This window comes from Acanthochromis polyacanthus, chromosome 15 (assembly GCF_021347895.1).
Source record: "Acanthochromis polyacanthus isolate Apoly-LR-REF ecotype Palm Island chromosome 15, KAUST_Apoly_ChrSc, whole genome shotgun sequence".
Lineage (NCBI taxonomy): Eukaryota > Metazoa > Chordata > Actinopteri > Pomacentridae > Acanthochromis > Acanthochromis polyacanthus.
This window is the reverse complement of record NC_067127.1, coordinates 3,277,812-3,300,668: the sequence shown is the minus strand read 5'-3', so window position 1 is coordinate 3,300,668 and position 22,857 is coordinate 3,277,812. Positions and strand designations below refer to the sequence as shown.

Below are 22,857 nucleotides of genomic sequence, written 5' to 3'. Positions count from 1 at the left end.
CGCTGGCTATTAAATGTGGTCGAGTGGAAAGCCAGCAGCCCGTCAGTCACAGGAGAAACGGTCACTTTGGGGTCTTTAATTTGGTCCAATTTTGCTGCAAAAACCAGAAACTATTTTCCATTGACTTCCTGTCCTTTGTGTTGTTTGTATAATTTCCATTTTTGACTCTTCGGGTCCAGTAACTGCTGCTGGTTTCAGTAAAGACACCAAAAAAAAAAAAAAAAAAAATCACAGTCTTGATTGGCATACACAGCGTAATATGCCTTAATCACATGTTAGAGGACGTATTAAGGACTAACACCACTACTTACACCACATATCTAGTTAAAATGACGATCTTTAATGTAACGTTGCATTCTGCTTTAACGGAAGCTCAATCAGCTCACTGTGCAGCAAAAATTGATGTTAAATTATCAGTAAAATTATCACTAAACATAATTCATGTCACTTTAATTATTCACAAACTCCAATATGTAATTAAATGTATATTTTTTTATCATTAATATGATGTGAAATGTTGTCTGGAAGCTTCTCAAAAATGTCTAGTTTCACCAGCTGTCCAAAACCAACACATTTTTTATTTAAAACAATAAACCAAAGAGGAAAAACTGTAAAATTCCTCATTTGAGAAGCTGGAACCATGAAATGTTGGGCATGTTTGCATAATTATTGACGTGAATAATTAATCGATTATCAAAATAGGTGCTGGTTAGACGTGTTGATCAACTAATAAGTTTACCGAGTCGTCATTTTAGCGAAATCTGATGATTTTTCATGATTGCAGTGTCTGAAATGACAGTGAAAGGCAAAAGAAAATGCCAGTCAACACCTCAAAATGACATATTCGGTTTTGATTTTGTCCAATTCGCGGATCAGAACCCAAAAATATTTGGTTTATGATGAGAAAAGGTGAAGGAAAACAGCAACTCTTCGTGTTTAAGAAGCAGAAAAAGGCAGATTTGTTGCATGAAGTTTCCAAACACTCACCTCGTCGACGTTCTCGAACGCGTTGATGACGTCGTACGGCAGGCAGGACAGCAGGTCGATGACAAACCAGGTCTTCAGGTAGTTCATTCGGATCAGCTTGGGGTCTGAGATGACCTCGCCGGCGGGTCCGACGAACGTGGTGTGGAAGTTGAGAACGATGTCCACCAAGAAGATGACGTCCACGATGCTGTCCACTACCAGCCACTGCACGTTGTTCTGCTTGGTCTTGAAGGAGACGTTGTAGGGGACCATGATGGCCGTGTAGAAGGTGAGGATGAGGATGACCCAGTCCCACGTCGTCTTGAAGAGGCAGTAGTGCAGGATGATGTGAGGAGGGGTTTTGGGGGTCTCCTGCTTGTACTGAGGTAGGATATCTGAGCCGAGCTGCAGAACCTGCGGGAGAAACACCAGCAGAGGCAGATAAATGACTGAGCACAGCAGGAGGCCAAAAACGTGGCAAGTTGAGCTTCAGTTTCATCATCCTGATGGGGAAGATCTGTCAGAGTTTGGTCTCTAGCTCACAGTATGATTTTTGTAAAATTAAATCTTCTCTCCATAAAGATGAGATACATTAACCCTCGTGTCGTCCTGCGGGTCAAAACTGACCCGTTTAAAAGCTGGAAAATGTGGGGGAAAAAAGTATTTTCACAGTGAAACTTCTGATGTCCACATTTTCAACATTATTGGGAAAACTTTGAACATTTTTTGGTAGGAAAAAATAAATGTTAAAAATGTTTCTTAGGAACATTCAAAGATTCAACAAAAGTCCAGCAAATGTCACTGGATTTTGGTTTATGTTTTGTGAATGTTCTTAAAGAAAATACTAGAAGTTTTACTGATATGTATGTAATCACTTTAGATATTTTTAGCATTTTTTTTAAAGATTTTTACTCATTTTTTTGAAAATATTTACAAGAATTTTCTTGCCAAATTTGGTGGATTTTTTAAAATAAAGTTTTCAAGGGAAACTTCTAAGGAATTATTGGAATTTTCTTCCTGAAGGTTTTGCAATTTTTCAGAAATTCGAGGAATTTCTTTTGCTGAATTTTTGGATTTTTGTCCGACAAGGAAACAATATTTTTTGGTGCCCATAAATGAGGACAACATGTGGGTTAAAACACCTCCATAACTTCAACCTTTGATGAAAGAAACAACAACTCATGCAAGAGAAACTCTGGCAAAATTGGAGACCACGCTCACATATATTGGGACTGTCCAAAACTGAAACTATTGAGAGGATTGGATTATTGAGGGGATTCAGATGGAAAGAAGATCCATTTTAAGTGTTGATTTGCCACTTGAGCCGCTGTTCTATGTAGTCGGTTCTATTCCAGAGGAAGCGATGGATAAAAAAATGCATATCTATTACATATCCTGCTACTGGTGTCTTGGCTCAGCCCACCTCCTCCTGCTCTGGAGAGAGATTCAAGAAAGTGTATTAAATGAATTTATGGGCTCCTGTTATTGCTTATTTAATTTGATTTTACATATTTGACAGGTGGTGGGAGATGTTTTTGCTTGAACTGCAAGTGGAGATGTAATGACACTTGTGTCTGGATTGTGTATTTCTACAGGTTTTGCTGCACTTTAACTTACCTTTAAGCTTAGTTGGAAATCCTCTTTATGTGGGTTTAGACAATGCCATGAGTCGAACTCTATATTTGTTAATGTTTATCATCATTTGTCCATTTCTGAGCTGCATATAAATACGCATAAAAACATCTTCTCTCCAAATGTTTACAGCACCTTAAGTCTGTGAGGAAGGAGCCTCTCAAAGCAAAGAGACACTTTCCAGACTTCAACATAATCATTTCCTCACAGAGCAGCACTGTTTAACTTGTTTCTACCCAATAAAACCAGAAATAAACTCACACGAATGAGCCTCACCTCAGCCAGCCGGGAGTGCTTGTGGACATTCTCTCCTTTGTGAACTGTGGGCTGCAGCTGCTGTAAGACTCCTCTGCTGCTTGTTAGAGCTCGAGTCAGTCGAGCAAACTTTCCCCAGCCTGAGGATTATACACACAGTATGCACAATCTGTAACACGATGATGTTCAAGATGCTTCCTGGTACTGTATAATTCCTGGGGCTGCAGTGTGTTATCCCAGCTTGTCGGAAAAGGGGTCTGAAAATCTTTTTTTTTTTTCGTCAGCATTGAAGAATTGCTCTGCGTTCGCTAATTAGGCTTATCAAACCTCGATTATCGCCAGGGCGTGCAGGGCAGCGGCAGCTTCAACAAGTCTCAGGTTTGTGATTGGATAAAGTCGCTGTTTTTGGTTGATTTTATCTGGAAAATGTGCTCATGCACAGCTGGAAAACACCAACACAAGAAACACATCTTCAAATTCCCAGACGCAAATCGACCAGAAAGCTCTCATAAGCCAGAGAAGAATTTGCTTTACCTCTAACCTGCATGTATCTTTATTAATCAACCACACAGAATTTAAAAATTGTTAACTTAACACTCCATTAAAACAGGGTCAAAAATCACATGTGGCCTTTAAATTACCTGCAATACAACTTAATCAGACACAGATTTAAGTTCCTTATGCAAGTAGCAGCTAACGTAACCAGCCTTATCCAGCACTGACTCAGGTGGCATCATCGTGTCCAAGAATACCTCATATGATCGTTTATCATCTGTTATTTTTACGGTGTTTCGACTTTGGAACCCAAAACTTTGAGTGGGCAACTTAGTGTGTTGGTTCGCTCTTATTGATGTCGTTTTTGGCCACAGCAGGCAGCTGTTTTCAGCACAAAAAAAACCATCCCTTAAAAGCACTTTACATCACCTACCAAGCACAAAACATTAGACAAAGTCAGCCACTAGCTGGTGAACAGAGCCGAGCATTCAGAGTCACAGATTTCACTCATGAGCTGGTCGAGACTAAAAACAGAGCGGATATTGGATTTATGTTCATCAGGTGGATAAAAACACGTCTCCGAATGAATAACAACATTTCTGCATCTCTGCTGGATGTGCAAAGAGGGGAACTGTTTGCTAACAATCGACAGGAGAATAAAAACGACAGCACAGCTGCGGCGCCAGAGACTACGAATGACTGAACGCTCCGCTGAACGTCACAGGAGGTCATCCCTCCCGGTGGCCTCCCCGTTATGCAATCCTCCCTCTTTCTGCTGAAGTTTGATCATTTTAAAACTTTCAGGATATCGAGCAAAACAAACACAATCCTTCTGATTCAGATTATTATCCATGCCACGGAGACAGACCAGCGTTGTGTTTACAGAAAATACGAAAACAACACAGTTACGGTTAAAGAGCGACAACCTCCTGCCTACAACTTATTAAACCTGGAGTGTAGCATTATTGTACTTTAAATTTGCTCCTGACTGCAGCTGCTGCACAAATACTGTACAAGTGCAATTTAAACAAAATACTAAACGCTGCCCGTGCTGACCTGTGTGGGCGTTTTTGTTCGACTCCACATTCAGCAGCAGCAGAAGCCCCGGCTTGTTATTGCTGCCTGCAGGCGGTGATGCCTTCAGCAGAGAGCCACCTGTTGACGCTCCAGCCTCAACTGTAATCTCAGTTTCATGACAACTACGCATCCTGTTTGTGTCTCCGTTTGTCGCCGCTCCTCTTTCACTAACTCGTGTTCCATTTTGGCTGTCGTCAACAGTTATGCAGTCCAGTGAATCGTTTTAGCGCCGATCGCCATCAGGACGGCGGCGCGTTTGACTGACTGGGTACCTGCCGGAGCAGATGCACAATGCGTAAGGTCGGCTGGCGGGCTAATTTTAGCAGTAGATCACACGTGTCTGCAAATGCATTGTGAAAAATTTAACTGGGCGATTTGATGCCCAAGTCTGGATGTAAACTCATTTTTCCCGTTTTAATCGCTGTGAAGTGATCTGATAAGAGGCATGAAGTTGAAGAGATCAAATTTGTCGGCTCTAACCTTTGGAAGAATCGTCTTCGATGGGCTGCTTAAAGGCTGTGATGTCGCTGAACGTGCACAGAAACAGGACCACTTTCTCCTGCTCGTTTCGAATGGGAGCAATCTTCACAAAAAACCAAACAGGCGTCCCTGAAAGCACAGAAAGAACAGCACATATTTAGCAGCATCGCCTGCTTATTTTTGAAGGAAATGACTCACGGCGCACATATAGCAGAAACCCAGGTTGCGTAATGTAAACTGAAATGTTCTGGACTCTCAGAACTTCAGTGTTTTCTGCACAGGTGCCAGAAAAAGGAAAGTTCCACCTGTTAGAGGAGAAGCAGCACCACGTTTTACTGAGGAAGGCTTCTCTGGTCTGGCCCTCGACCAATTAGCGCATTTCTGCAGAGGTAGAAATGTTCTGGGCTGCCTTTGAACTCTGCAGTATGTTACACAGGCTCTGAATACATTTGCATGACAAGAGAGTGGAAGTTCACATTTCTCTCTTTTCCTCACATGTGGCGTTGCTACTTACTGTTCTTCTTGTACATCAGTATTTCAAACGAGTTCATCTCATAATTCTCGAACGTTAGCCGCACTTTCTCCGTCGTGTCCTTGTCTGTGAGCTCCCCATACATGAAGCTGGAAAACACAGAGGGGAAAAAAACAATTTGAATATTTAATAGACAGCGCCACGTCGGCCGAGCGCGCTCATTCCTGCTCTTAAACAGCACTGAGCAAAGCTTGAAAGTGTGAATATTTTAATGCGTATTCCCTGGTTAGATTAGATTGTGTGATTTTGTTCTGTTTGTTCAGTCAGACTTTGCTCTGGCACCTTTTTCTGTCACTGCACCAAAGCCTTGGCGATCATTTCCTTTAAAATCAAACTGCATAATGTCGAAGCATTCATGTGTTTCCTGAAGCTTTGAAACTCAGCGTGGTGGCTCAGACTGATGCTATCTTGCCAGTGCCTGACTCAGTACAATTCAATGAGAAAAGAGGTGGAGCATGAGGCGGGCCAAGGTCTCCACCCCATCATTAAAACCAGCCACATCCTTTATCATGCAAAATTTCAAAATTTAATACAATTTAAATGGGTATAATAAAAATCACACCCCATACAGTCGTCCTGAATGGAGAAATTATCCATAGAGACCAAAATCTTATGTTGTACCAGGCTGTAAACATGTTTTTTTCTGCTGTAAAGTTGGTCATTTTAACATGGAGGTCTATGAGGATTGACTCACACATAAATACAGCCTCAAGTGGCCATTTAAGGAACTGCATTTAGATCTTTGCGTCATTTTTGAGGTTGCCACTTGGTTTCACTTAAACTGTCCAGATCAGGTCATATTAAGTAGAAACAGACCGATTATTGTGGCTGGTATTTGGAATTTTTCCAATCATCTGAATATTTATTCACCGATTACTGATAAATTTAATTAGCTTCTTCAGGTCTGTTACAGCCTCCTCTCTGTCTGTCATCACTCTGTGGTCTCAGAAATTTCTGTCAAGCAGAAAAAAACTGAACAAAAAAAACAGATTGTTGCCCAAAAAAAAAAAAAAAACAGCTAATTAGCTACTTTCACAGTAGCAAAGGCTTCAATAACGGCTAACAGTTTGGATAGAAGGCAGCCACAGATTAACCTGAAACAGAAAACAATAATAACGCTTCAAGATATGGACCTTAATGGACAATAAGTGATAGAACAGAGAGAATTAAGAAAATGGAGAACAGCAGCAAACTGAAGGAGAAAAATAGATCCATCTCAGCCGATCCCACATAAACAGATGAGAGCGTCCTAATTTAATCACTCCTATTTCTATTTTACATTTTCAGTAAGTCACCCGTATTCATGAAGAAGAATGACAGCTTCCCTGCTATCACATGCTGTTAAAAAAACATGACATTTCACGGATATCGGTCCTGCAACTTAAAAAAAGTTATATCATTATATCATCATTCTTCTCCCTACTTTGCTGTCTGCCTCCTTCACTACTCTGTCAAATAAAGCAAAAAAAATAACCCAGAATAAATATATATTTAAAGGAGAAGTAGATCAAAATGTATTCACATGTATCCTGAAAGCAAAGAAAAGAACAAAGGCAGCCTGGACTCTAATGGGATAAAAATTACTGCCTCACAGTTATTGGGATTTTTTATGTCCTGTTTGTTTTGTATGTACTGTTAAATCAAAGCTGTGTTGTTTTAGTTTTATTCTGTATGCGTTCATTGTGATCACTCTTATTTTTCTAATTGCCATTTATCTTTTTAAGCAACCGGCAGAGACAACGGATGGAAATGAGCTTTTGCTGACTAGTTTATTTACAGCTATGCTTGTGCTGATCTTTGAGCACCATCCCTGTGAAATAAATATGAAATTAAACCTCCACCGTGTTGGATAAATTCTTCAGTTATGGTGACCTTCGACCGCCAAAATCTAATCAGTTCATCCTCCGGTCTGACTCAACGTTTCTGCTAAATCCACGGAAATTCCCTCCAGGTCTTCCAGGAGATATTGCGTTCACGAAAATAGGACAGACGCACAACCGAAAAACATGACAACAACAAATTAAACCTGAAGGTGGGTCAAGCAACCATAAACACAGACATTCATCTCACTTTACTTGTTAGAGCCAAACTCCGCAGCAGTCTGTTCCAGCGCAATCTAAATATAGCTCAGAGTTTGTTATGAAATACAAAAGGAAGGCTAAATTTAATGAGACTACATTCTGACGCTGCAGAGACTCTTCAGACCAGCTGGAACATCACTGATGACTCTCCTTGTCTTCTCTAAGCCGGGAGGAAAGCGATTTTCTTCAAAGAAATATCGTTCATAACAATTTCTCAAATGACTTCATAGTCATGTGTGAGAATTCCCACAGGTTCGCCACCGCATGTTTACGGGCTCCAGTAAGGAGGAAATAAACATATACATAATTGAAGAGACACAGAAAGAGCAGTTAAGATGGAAATAACACCTTTGATCAGCACACATCTACAGCAAGACATCTTTAGTTTTCAGACTCCGGGGAGGCGAGCATACATTTAGTTTGAGTCACCCTGAAAAACTGCAAACATCCGCTCTGTGTGAATGTTTCACGGCCTGATACGAGCCTCGTGGAGATGCCTTTTGACGGAAAATGAAAAAGCAGACAGATCATGATGATTCAAAGGTACAGAAATGTCTGATGAGTAATGAAAACTGGCAGTGAAACCCGCTAATGAAAAATGTTAAAATGGCACAAATAAAAAAATAAACTTTTTTTCTGAAATGTGCAAGACTGATGATGCATGCAAAAATGCTGAAATCACAGAGGGTTTGAAGTGCAATAGGACAGTGATGGATATATATATATTTTTTTCAAGTAACAAAACCTGTTTCTTGCATTTCTAACCAACTAATGCAAGTCTTACTATGGGCCATTATGGAAATTATAGGGTTTTGGACAGAAAGTTGTGATTAATCTCTGGGAATGTTGCCGTAAATTTGAAGTAAGATCATATTTTCATATGCAATTTATGTTTGCAACAAACTGACAGTGGATTTCTGGCTTACTTTGTGGAATACATGTCCAGCCCCTTAGCTTTGACCACATTATTCTTCACAGGATCAAGTGTCACCCAACCGACTCTGGGAGACAACAATTCATGCTCATATTTATGTCTATGGCCAATTTAGAAACCCCATTTAAACTACCATGCATGTTTTCCAGCAGGCAAACAGCAGATTAGAAACTACAACCTTCTTGTGATACAATCATACTCAAAAAATTAAATCATGGCATAATATCAAAAACACATTAAATCAGAATTTGCTGTGAACTTGCTGCAAACCATAACCATCCAGAAGATCTGAAGCAAACATGCAGAACGCATAGCAAGAAACCTACAAGTTTGCAAAAGATATAATTTCCATATCAAACAAGAAAAGCCTCAGAGAGCGCAGTACTCCGCCAAGGCTGCTCAGTCGTATCATTTCCGATGGATGAAATCTTTAACAAAAATAAATAAATAAATACCTTGCGCTGAGTACAGGTGTGTGTTATGCATGTGTACGTTATGTGATATGATACCGACTCACGTGACCTAAATATGTAGCGGGATTTCTGTCGGATAAGTCCTCAGTGGTGGATTTGTAGTAGGATCGAAGTCATGTCATCAGCAGGCAGCTTGTAGCGTTCACTCGTCGTCATGGTTACAGTGACGCTGTGCCGCTATCTTGCAATGATACAGAAATCTGAAACAAATCCGTGGATCCAGACTATAAGCTGCATCACTGCCAAAATCTAATCACTTGGTCCTTGTGCCGTTTCTGACCTTCCCTAAAAATGTCATCAAAACTCATTATGCCGTTTTTGAGTAATGTTGCGGAGAGACGATCGTCACAAAACTCCGACGCGTTCCTTGGCGGAGTAACAATGACACTGCTGCAAATTTGTGGCAACATTTTTGCTACTTATGGCAAACTTAAACCGATACTAATGGCAAATTTGTTCCTAGAAGGCTACAAGAAGTTTAGCACTAATGATAAACTCTGGTGCCAAACCACTGGTGAACATCAAGTTCTTATTACCACCTTACTGTTGGTGAACGGTTGCTACTGGTGGCTCTCACTGGCAAATTTGTGGCAGCATTTTCTGGAAAACCAATGTCTTCGCTGCAAATCTGCTGCAAACAATTCGCAGCAATTAGCAATGAATACAGTTTCACCCAGTCTGCTCTCTTTGTGTGCCAGATTATAAAGTGTTAGCAAAAAGGTCTCGAGCGCACCCAGGAGATTTTAGTTTTTTTCTCTCGAACAAACACTAGACTTCACTTCATCCTGCAAAACCTGAAAATAAACCTAAAACAAATCATCACACGCTCTCTTCAGTGTTTGTGTTGGCAAGCGTTCTGAAGCTTATGTTTAGGGACCCGAGGGTCCAAATCAGTAATAGCCGCAGTGCTGGCTGTGACAAACACCATCTCCCACAACAGATGAAATCTCCCACGGTTTTCAAACCTGGCAGCACCGACTGCTTCACTGTGATCCTATTAATATGGTGGGTACTGGTCGCTTATTACAGGCACAATAAACGCAAAATAGTTAACTTGAATAGGAGTACTACTCATCTGAACAATCTTTTATTCCTTTCTGTGTTCTATTTTGGGAAGAAACCCCCAGGGAAACTGTATATATGTCCACTGTTACAGTCAGCGATGGGGAGGCAGTTTCTGCAGTTACGACCTGATTACATCACAGATTTGTGTCTCAGTCATCTGGTTTCTGGCTCTGCAGGAGGAAAAAAAATCCAACAGATTGCCTCCAACTATTGGAACATGTAACCGAGTGGTGCTCTTATTCACTTCAGCATATAAGGATACAAGAGGAGAGAGTACAACCCTATGCAATGTCACCCCAAATGTCAAATTATTCAAAACTGCACGACCTCTGCTTCAAAATCGAATAGTAGGTTGATATTTAAAATTAAAATGTAGCAGTTTAGAAATACTCTAGTAAAAATACAGGCCCCTCTGTAGGAAAGTCAATACTGAGATTCATACACGAACACTTTGCACAGCCACCTTTATTTTTAATGACAGACTCGATCCTTCTCGGCATGGAGGATACCAGTACACAAGTTTCTGGACAGATGTTCTGCCATTTTTCAGACTACTTTTTCAGCTGCTTTTGCTGAAAGGGTTCTGTTACTCTACCTTTATCTTTAAAATACCCCAAAGGTGTTCTATTGGATTCCAGTCAAGCAGCATACTGGGCCAGGTCATGCTTTCCACTTTTTTTGTACTTTAGAAACTTGGGTGATTTTGGCAGCGTGCTCTGGATCGGTATCGTGCTAGAATATTCCTCTTCTGCCAAGCTTCTCCACACCGGGAGTCATCATGTCAGCCAGTATTTTAGTATATCCACGGGGGTTCATGGCGCCATCCAGAAATGTCATCTCCCCAATGCTTTTTGCTCTCATGCAGGCCCACATCATCACACCCCCACCTCCATGCTTCGCTGTCAGGACCATGCATCCACTGAGGTAGTCCTGGCCAAGTTCACACCAAACATGCTGGAACCCATCAGAGCTGAACAAATTCAGCTCTAATCTGACCAAAAAATGTCCTCCCAGGCTTCTTTTCTTGTTCTTTTGCAAAGTTTAATGTTGCTGGCTCGTAGCAAAGAGTAACCGAGGGCTGGTCTTTTGATGCTGACCAATGGGCTTGCCACAGAAACGCCAATTTCCAGAAGTCTGAAACACTTGCATTGTGCACACAGCTAACTGTAAATGGCATTATTTTAGGTCTCTCATAGTTAGGCTTTTTGTCAGATGGCAGCATCAATCCACCGCTATTGGAAGTTATGGAAAACACAGAAATTTGATAGACAAAGTTGGAATCTTGATGGTGATTCTTGACTTTTCATGTAGCATTACACCACACCTTCTAAACATCTGGATGGTAGCACTACTATTGTGAACATGCTGGCATTAGCATTTAGTTCAAATAACCACTTGTATTAGCAAGCTGTAAATCTTTTATAACCACAAACCCCAATAATGCAGACAACCAGAAGGACATCTCAGTGTTTGGTTAAAAAATAATGCCTAGAAAGTCTTAGCTGCACTGCTAACGTATTAAATCCTGCGCTCATCCTGATAAATAATAAAGAATCGTGGAAAGAGATCCATCCTAGAAGTACTGCACAGCATAATCTAGCAGGTATTTTCCCCTTCAAACAAAACAAACGTTCCACAGAAGGCATGAAACCACATATGAAACGTATCAGCACGGTAAAAAGCTGTGCACGCATAATTACATTATCCTCCTTATCAGTTTACAACATAAGCCTGTCTGCCCGCTAGTAGGAGGTGAAAACACAGAGAGACGTACACATTCGCACAACTGAAAATGGCTACCATTCAGACTCAACTACAAAAGATAAAAGCAGACCAGCCCACTACAAACCTTCTATCATCGCATCCATGAGCTAAACATAGTAGCACAGTAATCTCCACACAGCTGCATTAAAAACAAACCTTGTAAATAACTACACCTTCATTCTTTAAGTAGCGTAGCAGCAGTGACTGTGGGATTATTTTAGCATTGCACTGCTGAGATGAAGCTCAGAATTAGTAACAATCTTGTATCTCTAATGCTGCAAAACATCGATCAAAAACATCTAAATGTAAGTTAACAAACAAAGCCAGTGTTTAATATGTTCTTAAATGTGTATCCGTGAATATTTTTGACCGTTTCGACTCCTCATGTTGCCTACCTGCAGGTGCTGCTTTTCTGCATCACCTCGGCTCTGTGGTACCCAGACAGCTTGCAGAAACCATCGTTGCTGTAGACGATGGGCCAGTCCACTATCTGGGCGTTTCCCAGGACAAAGTTGGTGTCTGTTTTAGAGGAAAACAGGAAATAAAAAAGGGCAAATAACTTGCGGGGTATTTCCTAAACAGAGAAATACACAAATGCCACGACTACAGTTTGGTTTGGGAAAGGGTTGAGGCCTATCTGCGTCTACCTGCAGCTGAAACATTTCAAGAAGAAACGGTTATTCAGCGAAAGATAGGATGCAGCTACAAACGATTGAAATTAACTATTTAAGAGTCTAACCTTGGAAATTGTTATTGTAAGGCAAGTATTAGTATTCAGAAAAGTAAACACTTTAAATTTTGCATTGCAGTTCTCCTAAAGTTATTGTAATATCAGGTAGTAAGGTGACAATGCAAAAGTTTTCTTATTTAAAACTTGTGTTTATCTTGTAATTTTCCCACCATCATTAAAAAGACCCTGGCTCTAAGAGCTAACAAACACTTTAAAAACTTTCATTAGTGGCCATGATGGTCTACGGCCCATTACACACTCCACACAGGCCAAGCGTACACAAATGCGAGTCAAACGCTTATTTGGGATTTTTTGCAGTTGCTTGTTCGCTGCATAAAAAGAGCTTTTCAGTGTGCGCTGCTCATGTGGAGTTTGTAAAAAAGCCTAGTTTGGTGTTTCAGTTTTCCATTCATGTATAGGTTGCATTTATTATTACAGATTATTCCTTATTGGTAAGTCCAGTCTGCAAATATTAATATCCAATTTTAATGAACAACAGAGAGAACATTAAGTCTCATATGGCGCATTTTGCATATTCAAATGTTAGCAAAGCCTCCAAGCAACACTTCTTTGTGGTCAAAATGTTAATAAACCTAAATGAACAGAGCCACATGTAAATATTAATGCCCTATTTTGCCTCAATCCTATTTTTTGAAACCTGTCGGCGGTTATGTGATTAACATACTCATGTCGTTGCTCAAACTGAAATCATAATACATTAAATTAAAGGATAACGCTGGTGTTTCTCATCTTAACAGCTGGCTTTTTGAACTACGAATGATTAGTACAATATGCAAATGAATGTGCCGTGTTGTTTTTTTATCTCTGGGAAACTTAAAAATTAAAGTAGACATGCAGAATGCGCTTTCAAATTCCTGATCAATTCATATTTACAACATAAAGGAATATAATTTGACCAGTTTTTTCCTTTTATTTGTACGTGACGAAACGTGTTGCAAAAATGTCATTTTATAAAATACCATAATTGTATTTTAAGAACAACTATAGAAAGACTTCACTAACAAATGCCACATGTGCATGTTGCGATCTTACATTCTATATAAAATCTACAAAAAACAACATGCATAACAGTGTACATAAATTACTTTGCTTGCCAGCTGGCAACCAGAATCATGAAATAAAGTCAGGGTTAGAAAAAGACAGGAACACTTCAATATTTCCATGAGGTTTCTAATTTTTTTGTCTGAATTATTTCTAGCACAATATTAGACATAATATGTTCAGTTTGATCCATTAAATGCTGGCTAAAGGCAAAAAGGAACAGATGTAATGGATTAAAATGGGACAGGGGAAGCAATGAGAATTGGGGGTAGAACCTCAAAAACTAAAAAACAAGCACACCATCCTGCTATACACACACACACAACAACAACGTGACGACACAGGGGTGAAAGAGCCGGAAAAGGAATTAAAACATCAGAAAACACAGACAGAAATTCATATACCGCATATGAACACACACACAGGATAGCATTTCTTTGATCACATCAACAACAAAATAAACTGAAATGACAACTAAAAGCATGATTACACTGACAGAACATGACGCACAAGACGTTCCATGCCAACGTGTTATTTTACAATGAGTACACGAATGCTAATCTTGTGAGAAAGGAAGCATACAGTGCATGTATTGACTGTGTTGCAGCAAATATTGCAGGAATATTTTTTTAAAATATCTGAAGTAGCTTTGTAAATTAACAGCATTTGGTATAGAACATTTCGTGGTACATTACAAAGAGGATAGATACTGTAGAGAGAACACGAGCAGCACGCCAAATTAAACTTCATAGTACCTGTCTGTCTATGTGACAGTGTCCAAACTGAAATATTTGAAAAGAAAACAGGGTTAACAGATAACAGTGAGAAACGGCACACATGAAGAAGATGGATCGCGTCAAACCAAAAGAGACACAGCAGTGTTGCGCTAACCAGTGGCTGCTAAAGGCTAAAACACAACATATTTAGAGCATTTAGATCTGAAACATGTTATTTAAGCAAATAACAGAAATAGATTTTAATTCTATATAGGGTTGCAAAGGGGCGGAAAATTTCCAGTAAATTTCCAGAAACTTTCCATGGGAAGTTAAGCTGGGGAATTTTGGAAATATTCCAAATTAGAAACTTTCCATGGGAATTATGGGAATTTATGGGAATTATTGGGAATTTATGGTAATTAACTGGAAATTGGGGGTAATTTAAACAAACTGTATCATATCCATACATAAATGTAAATATTTTTGTCATAAGCAGACATCCATGCAAAATAATACAAAAACATGACATTTCAACAGATTTATTTCAGTAGAACTTTAGTTTTTAATTCTTGTATGAACAATTATTTTTAATGAACAACCAAACACGAATGTTGAGTAAATACTCACCCCCTCCCCCACCCAATCAAAAAGTAAAATGATCAAATTTGAGGTAGCTACCACCATAATTAACTAGCCTCAAATGGTCAATGAAATGAAAAATAGCTTTCATTTAGCACCTAACTTACCAGCTAGTTAGCTACTGTATTAATGCATTTTTTTATTTAATATTTGCAAGTTAACAGGGCTTGGGTAAATATATTTACCCCCTGATATTATCAAAACTTCCTTGACTTTATATAGTCCGCGGGCTCAAATGCGTGGGTTCAATAGTCTTGTGCTTTGAGCTCAAAAGTGTGGCCTCCAGGCTTGAAGAAATCACCTGTGCATGTGATGGAGGAATGCAGTGCATGTAGGGGGTGTGGCCTCAATAGCCCTGCAGTAAGCAGTGTGCTGTGTGCATGTGATGGAGGAGTGTACTTGCATTAAATGTGGTTGTTTTAGCCAAGACTATGCTACAATATATTCCCCCCCAACTATATTTAAGTTCCCTGTTAAGGGCCAACCTTCAATTTTGTAAATTTCTTATTTATTCCCGTTTATTCCCATATATTCCCAATAATTCCCGTTAATTCCCATATATTCCCGTTAATTCCCATGGAAAGTTTCCAACTTTGAAAATTCCCGGAATTTTGCAACCCTAATTCTATAGTATTTAAATAGTCATTAAAAGATACACTCAAATTTTTGGCAACTAAAAAGCATAAAAACATGGAAGGAAGCTAACAAATGCTAGCTAGAAATGCCTCATTTGCTGCAGCTCATTTAATGTAGCGTTAGCATACACTTACTTACACATCCAGCAGTCGTGTTTCTGGCCCTTTGTTGAATTTAACACCAATATTCACTCCACATTTAGCTTAATTTCAGTCTCTGCTAACTTCTGAGACAAAAATTCAGCTCTTTATGTGATAACATATTCAGCTGTCTTCAGCTAGCATCACTCACCAACTTCAATTGTAGCAGGTTAGCTTTAGCATTACTCTTCTGGTTCAGTTTCACGGCTCCATTTAACAAATATTCAGTCAGCATTTAGCTTAATTTTAGTCTCTACCAACGTCTGAGACAAATATTCATCTCTTTGTGTGACAATATATTCAGCTTTCTTCAGCTAACATCACTTGCCAACTTCAGTTTTAGCAGGCTAGCTTTACCATACTCTTCTGGTTTGGAAGGCATTTTATCTTTTTCTTAACCCAAAAGTGGCACCATTTAGCAGACACAGGAAGAAATACTGGCATTTTCAACTTTCTGACAGTCCATGAACATAACATGTGAAGTGCTGATTTATCAAGAAGAATATATGCTTAAAATTGTAATATTTAATCTAAATAACTTTAATCTACAGTTTACTGCAGATATTTAACATTTTTATTCATTTTTTTATTATTTATGTAATTGTAAATGAATTAGACTGCACATAACACATTTGTGAGTTCTCTTTTCATCTTCGTGCCGTTTCCATTGAGGTGCAGGACTTTTTATTACAGTGAAAAATGAGCCCACAGTGAGTAAAAATGTGCTGTGAACATATGAAAACACCCACAAACTGCTTGGGGTTCAGAGAGTTAAACAACAGTTGGGTAACAAGTTCATCATGTTACAATGATTATCTGTTAATTTTGTTCTCGCAGCTCATTTCTGCTGCAGAAGGGGCCCAGAAAAGCACCAGCAACTGTAGGTTAAAAGGCTTGAAATGAACCAAAAATGCAGGAAAGCAGCACAACTGCAGAAGTCAAAGGTGTTAATTCTAGTTTAACATTATAGGGGTCATTTCCCTGGATAATCTGTCAAATCCTTCATTTCCTGCACCAATCTGAGCCTTTTCCGTATTAATTTATGAAGGAAATGTATTTATTTATGAGAAAAAACACATTTTACGCGCCAGGTGACAATACAATATATATGGATCTAATAACATTCTCCACAAAAGATTATATGAGCTCATAATTCCTATTTTGAGAGTAAACAAACTGTCATTGCTGAAGAAATAGACCCACTCCTGTCGGAGGCATTGTTACAACCATCAATAATGTTATAGCAGGTGTTTTAAATAAAAGGCATGTTTTTATTTAGGGGAAGATGCACGAGTGCCAAACATTGAGGAAATGGTGCCTATTAGCTGCCTAAGGTTTCTTCGCGACTGCTTTTGCTGCTAACTTACTTCATTTTTGAGATGCATTTTAAAAAGTTTGAAGGATTTTGAGGATTTCAGGGCACCCAAAACATATTTATTTACCACACTGCCCAGATTTAATGTCGGTGCTGGAGAGTTCCTGGAATCGTTTACTGACACATGGAAACGATGAGGAAAAAATATATGCAGCTTTTATGTAACCTGTGACTTTTCTCTGCTTTTAAACCTGTCGCCAACCTTTTTCTCAGCAGACATTTCAAGTACTAAAGGCTAAAACATGATATCCTTTTAGAGCATAGAATACCTGAAACATATGTTGATTTAACAAATAACAGAAATACATTTTAATTTAGCTAGACGCTGCCTTATTTGCTGCAGCTTATTTAATGTAGTGTTAGCATACATTATCCAGCAGTTGTGTTTCTGGCCCTTTGTTGAATTCAACACCGGTATTCACTCCACATTTAGCTTTTTCTTGTCTCTACAAATTTCTGAGACCAATATTCAGCTCTTTATAGGATAATATATTCAACTTTCTTCAGGTAATATCATACGGAAACTTCTGTTGTAGCATGTTAGCTTTAGCATTCCTCTTCTGGTTCACTTTCACGGCTCCATTTAACCAATATTCAGTCCACATTTAGCTTAATTTTAGTCTCCACCAACTTCTGAGACAAAAATTCAGCTCTTTATGCAGCAATATTTTCAATTTTTTTAAGCTAACATGACTTGCTAACTTCAGTTTTAGCAGATTAGCTTTAACGGTACTCATCTGGTACGGCACTATTTAACCTTGTTTTAACCCAACCTGTAGCTACTTTTAGTGAAAAAGCTCTAAAAACATACTTTACAAAACCTGCTCGACCCAAAACAAGCAGTTAGCAGCTAGCTGGTGGACACAATGACACATTTAGCAGCTAAAGAGCCACAATTTGATGGTTGAGACCAAAAACAGAGCTAAAAGAGAGTAAATATTGGACAGAAACACAACTCCCAATGAATGATAATGCTGTTTTATAACTACTGAACGTGTAACTAAACCTCTTAACTCTTCTGGTTCAATTTCATGGCTCCATTTAACCAATATTCACTCCACATTTAAACACAAACATATTCATTTAACAAACTGGCCATATTTAATGCCGTGTTGGAGAGTTCCTGGCATCATTTATCGACACACGGAACAGAGCCATCATTGATGTTGTTAATTTCCTGCAAGTTAAAACGTCTGCTGAGAAAAAGGTCGGTGACAGGTTTAAAAGCAGAGAAAAGTAGATTACATAAAAGCTGCATATTTTTTTTCCCTCATAATTAGAGAGTGTAACGTAGGTGGCAAACTACTGGACACGAGCAAGGAAATCAAAAAGTAAGCACTCCAATCTTGAACAGTCATCAGAATGTGCAGCGGAGCCGGTTATTTAACAATGAATGACTGCTAAAAGGAAGATTTCATTGTTTGCGAATTCCCACCCACCACTGGGTCTCAGTGGCATCCTGCAGATTACTGTCTCGGCTCTTTTGTTTCTAGCTTGGGAGAGATTTACTGCTCACTAATCCACAGAACGCCCAAGGTCAGAAGAAAAACATATGCACGGCCTTTAGTTTTTTAATAGAGTTGATTTTCTGTTGTTTTTTTCCTCATATATTATACATCAGAGGGATTCAGATATCGCACAGTAAAGGAAAAGCTCCTTCTGGAGGGAGGCAGTCACCGTTTCTGAACAAGCTGTTCCCTTTTTGTCACAACACATTGCAATGTAGGTATGAGACACATGTTGGCTGAGCACTGATTAAAAGCTACACAACTAACTTCAGCCAAACTCCATTAAAAAAAAACAACTGCTGGTTCAGTTTTACAGTTATCTTTCTATTGTCATAACTCGGCAGACTCCTATTAGATCTAGTAAACGTAGAAAGGCAAAGTATTACTGACACCAAAGCCCAAAAATATCATCAGAGTTTGATAAGGTTTAATTTTCACACATGGCTACTTAATTTCAGATACAGTTTTTGAGAAAAATAGGAAGATAAAAGGGAAAAATCCATATTTTAAGTGACTCCTATGTGATGGAGAACATGTTTTTACCTGTAGAGGTCTGAAATGTATGTAAGCTGCAATTATGGTTATTTTTTGGTTATCTGATTTGTTGTTTATCTATAAAATGTCAGAAAATATTGAAAAATGGCAAATCACTGTTTCCCAATGTCTAGTTTTGTCCACAACCCAAAACATTGTGAAAGAGGAGTAAAGAAACCCCTAAATATTCACATCTATGAAGCTGGAAATTAGAACATTTAGGAGTTTACTTCCTTAAGAATTACTCAGTAACAATAGATTATCAAAATAGATTAACTAAATAGTTGTCAACTAATAAATACAGCTCTAGTTTTTATCTGTGCTTTTCACAATAATAGATAAACAAAAACAAAATGAAAATACTTCAGTCAATTTCACTGTAACATCATTGTTTTACAGAATTTCCCTCTGGGGATTAATAAAGTCTGTTTAAGTCTATCAAATCAAAATCCTCTCATTATGTGATCAGTAATGCCTGTGCAGTCTAGTTTTTTTTTATTCCATGCAAAAAATAGAAACAGGAACGTATGCATTGGCTTTAGAGTTTGATCTGACAAATAAACCCCTGTTTTCAACAGTTACTCAAGTTATTTAGGTAAATATTAGGCATTAAATGTTCTGTACTGAGTCAGAACCAGACTGAACTGCAGCTAAAAGATGAATTATGGTCAGAAGCGTTCAGATTTGTTCATCATATATATGATAAATCTGCACCTCTATATGATTTAGGGCACTGGTGCAATTAAATTCATCATGTTTAACCTGCAGAGACCAGTATGCACACTGGATGTTTCAGTTCTCCGTCATTCTTCAGCTGAGACTTCCAGGTCTTATGTAATCAATAAGGAATGGAATGATTGGAGTGACTTGCTGTCTTCTTCTCTCCACCTCACTGCAGGGACTCAGGCTTTAAAAATCCAATCGCTCTCAATCTTAACTAATTAAATTAATGAGATCCAGCCTGCAAGATTAGTGAGATTTCAAAAGCAAACGTTTAACCTTCCAGCAGCTCACTGAAAAATAACTTTTCCATAAAGGTGAGGGTTCCTCCTCTAATTAGCCTGCTCCATTTGATTAATTTGGTTAATTAGTTGATTGGTTCGCGGCTGTTTGACAATTAATGAGTTTCTCAGACAAACTAGACTCGATTATTCATGTTTAAATCTCACTCCCGGTGCGTAAATGTTAAATCTTCATGCTTACCGTTCGACCGTCTCACAATATTCTCCAGAAAAGTATTCTGAGGGGCCACAAGTCCCCTCCGACCCCCCGCCATCCTGCCGCCTCACTCAGTGGTCTGCAGGTGAATCTTTCCTCCTCAGTCTGCGGTTTGTCTTCATGCTGTCTCGGGCTGTGAGACGCTTCGTGTTTGTTGGACAGTGTCTGCTGTCTGCTGCGCTCATTAGCCGCCTCCTCAGCCCGGTGCGCTGCGCTGGCGCCTCTTTACGCACCTCATCATCCAGGAGAGGAAAACAACGCCGGTGCGCAGCGCACAGGAGGGGCCGCGGCTCTGCTGCTCCTCCAGCACCCTGACAGGACCTGCAGCGCCATCTGCTGGAGAAAACTACTCACACACTCACAGTTCACACTGATTCTTGCCTGAAATCAGCTTCATTGGTGGAACTAAAAGTGCATGGAGGGATTAACCTGCTGGATGGAGGCCAGACACGCACAGAGCCAACAGAGGCCAAAGGGCTGCTTTGATCACAGCTTTGAAGTGACTGTCAACTTCTGACATTTGAGAGTTGATCAGATGACCACAAAGAGGCTAAGGTGACCAGAAAGAGACTGAAAGTGACAACAGAAAGCAGCAAGCGACTGCAAAGATGCACAAAATGAGCAGAAAGCAACAGAAAACAAATATAAAAACACTGAAAACGGCATAAAACATCTATGAACACTAAAACTGACCACAAAGAGATTTTAAAAAGGCAAGAAGGAAATGCAGAACTGGCTAAAGAAGCAGTAAAGCACATAAAGATTTTTTAAAAAAACACGCAAAGACCTCATGACTGCAAAGAGCAAACTTCAAAGGCCACTAGAAGATGCAAAATGACCACGAATGAATGAAAAATGCTGCAAAACTGCTGCAAAGAAAGATGTAATCCCTGCAAGAAGACGAAACGTCACCAAGAATCTCAGAATAATTACCAAAGAGGCTGTAAACATGCATAAATTACCAGAGAGACAAAGAAAGCCCATTAAGCGACTTAGAATAATTAGACAAAGACTCTGAACATCTGAAAACAATCAAACTGACCAGAAAAAGAGCAAAACAGAAGACAACGAGGTGGAGCCAACTAAAAAAATGACACAAAATGAATACAAATAGATGCAAAAACACACAAAACAACAACAAAGAAACAAAAATAGCCAGAATGAGATGAACTAAAACACACACACAGAAATGCAAAGATAAAATGACGACAAAGAGACAACCTCAAAAGCCCAAATGGTGCAAAAATGCCACGAATAAACACAAACAAATGCAAAACATTTTCAAAGAAAGACAAAAAGAAAATAAAACACCACTAAGAGCCTCAAGACAATGACAACAAAAGCAGCAAAGCAACAAAATAAATGAAAAGAAACTTCAGAGACACAAAGAAAAGACTGCAAAGACAAACAAGGAGACACAAAAACACAGAGAACAATTAAAAAGAGATGTTACAGAGATGATGAGATAGAGACGACGAACAGTTAGATCACAAACACAAAGACACACAAACACACGAAACAACTACAAAAAGAGCAAGAAGAGACTCGTAATCATTACAAAGAGCCTTTAAGAAAAACTAATAAGACAGTGAAACCACTAGAGGGAGATCACAAACCAACAAAGAAGAGATACGAAATGAGTGTAGACACCACAAATAAACACAACAACTGCAACGAGACACAAAAAGGTGCAAAATTATTGTGAAGAGAAATCGAGCTGGAGAAAGAGATGAAATATGAACACAAATAGATTCAAAAGCCACTGCAAGGAAAGACCTAAAGACGGCAGGAGGAAAAAGAATCACCACGAAGAGGCTCAAGACTGACACAAGAAATGAACACAAAACTACAGAGACACAGAATGACTGCAAAGACACAAAACTACCACTAAAGGGTTGAGAAAGACGTGCTAAACAACGACAGACGTACAAACAGGTGAGAAACAGCTGGAAGAGAGAAATAAAAGAAGCCAAATGAGTATAAATAGACACAAAAACCCCACAAACAAAGAAAATTAACCGCCATGAGACATAAAAAGCAGCAAAAAAAATGTGTAAAACGAGATGCAAAATGACAAATAGATGGAAAACCACTGTACACAAAGACATGAAAGTTGCTAATGGGGGGAAAAATCCACCACAAAGAATAAAAAAGACGCACAACTGAAGCGCGTGTGTATTGTTTGTGTTGTTGTTTTGTACTTATGTCGGAGGGATGGACCACCAGTTTCATTTCACATTACTTCTACTTCACTACAGTTTGTACTTTTGCACTTTTTACTCCATTTATTTTCCAGATTCAGCTCCTTCAGTCACGTACGTCCGTATAAGGCTCGTTTTCTTTCCTGTGAAACGTTCATTCTGCTGCTTTCTTTCTTTCTTTCTTTTATTTATTTATTTGATCCATGGGACATTGCACAAATAAACATTAACCCTGAAGGGAGAGATGCATTATGCCAGATTATAGCATGAATGCTAATTTCCACCTTTAGTCCCAGAGCAGACTGGGTCGTCCGTGTCGTTTGACCCGATTGGTTTGAGCCGAT

The 22,857-nt window shown here is 39.1% G+C and overlaps 1 protein-coding gene across 2 annotated transcripts in view; it reads right to left on the bottom strand.

The window, feature by feature from the left end:
* LOC110964923 (potassium voltage-gated channel subfamily H member 1-like) overlaps nt 1–20,571 on the bottom strand; it is a 78,625-nt gene extending 58,054 nt beyond the window's left edge. Inside the window, exons 1-7 of one of the 2 annotated variants that reach the window (XM_051960179.1) lie at nt 20,298–20,571; nt 14,302–14,328; nt 12,150–12,273; nt 5,420–5,526; nt 4,906–5,034; nt 2,875–2,993; nt 988–1,380 (exon numbers count right to left, since the gene is read on the bottom strand). In XM_051960179.1, coding sequence (XP_051816139.1) covers nt 988–1,380; nt 2,875–2,993; nt 4,906–5,034; nt 5,420–5,526; nt 12,150–12,273; nt 14,302–14,328; nt 20,298–20,370 — 972 coding nt within the window. In that variant the 5' untranslated portion in view covers nt 20,371–20,571. The remainder of the gene's footprint in view (nt 1–987; nt 1,381–2,874; nt 2,994–4,905; nt 5,035–5,419; nt 5,527–12,149; nt 12,274–14,301; nt 14,329–20,297) is intronic. The other variant, XM_022213784.2, reaches the window with a different exon arrangement.
* Between the last annotated feature and the right edge of the window lie 2,286 nt (nt 20,572–22,857).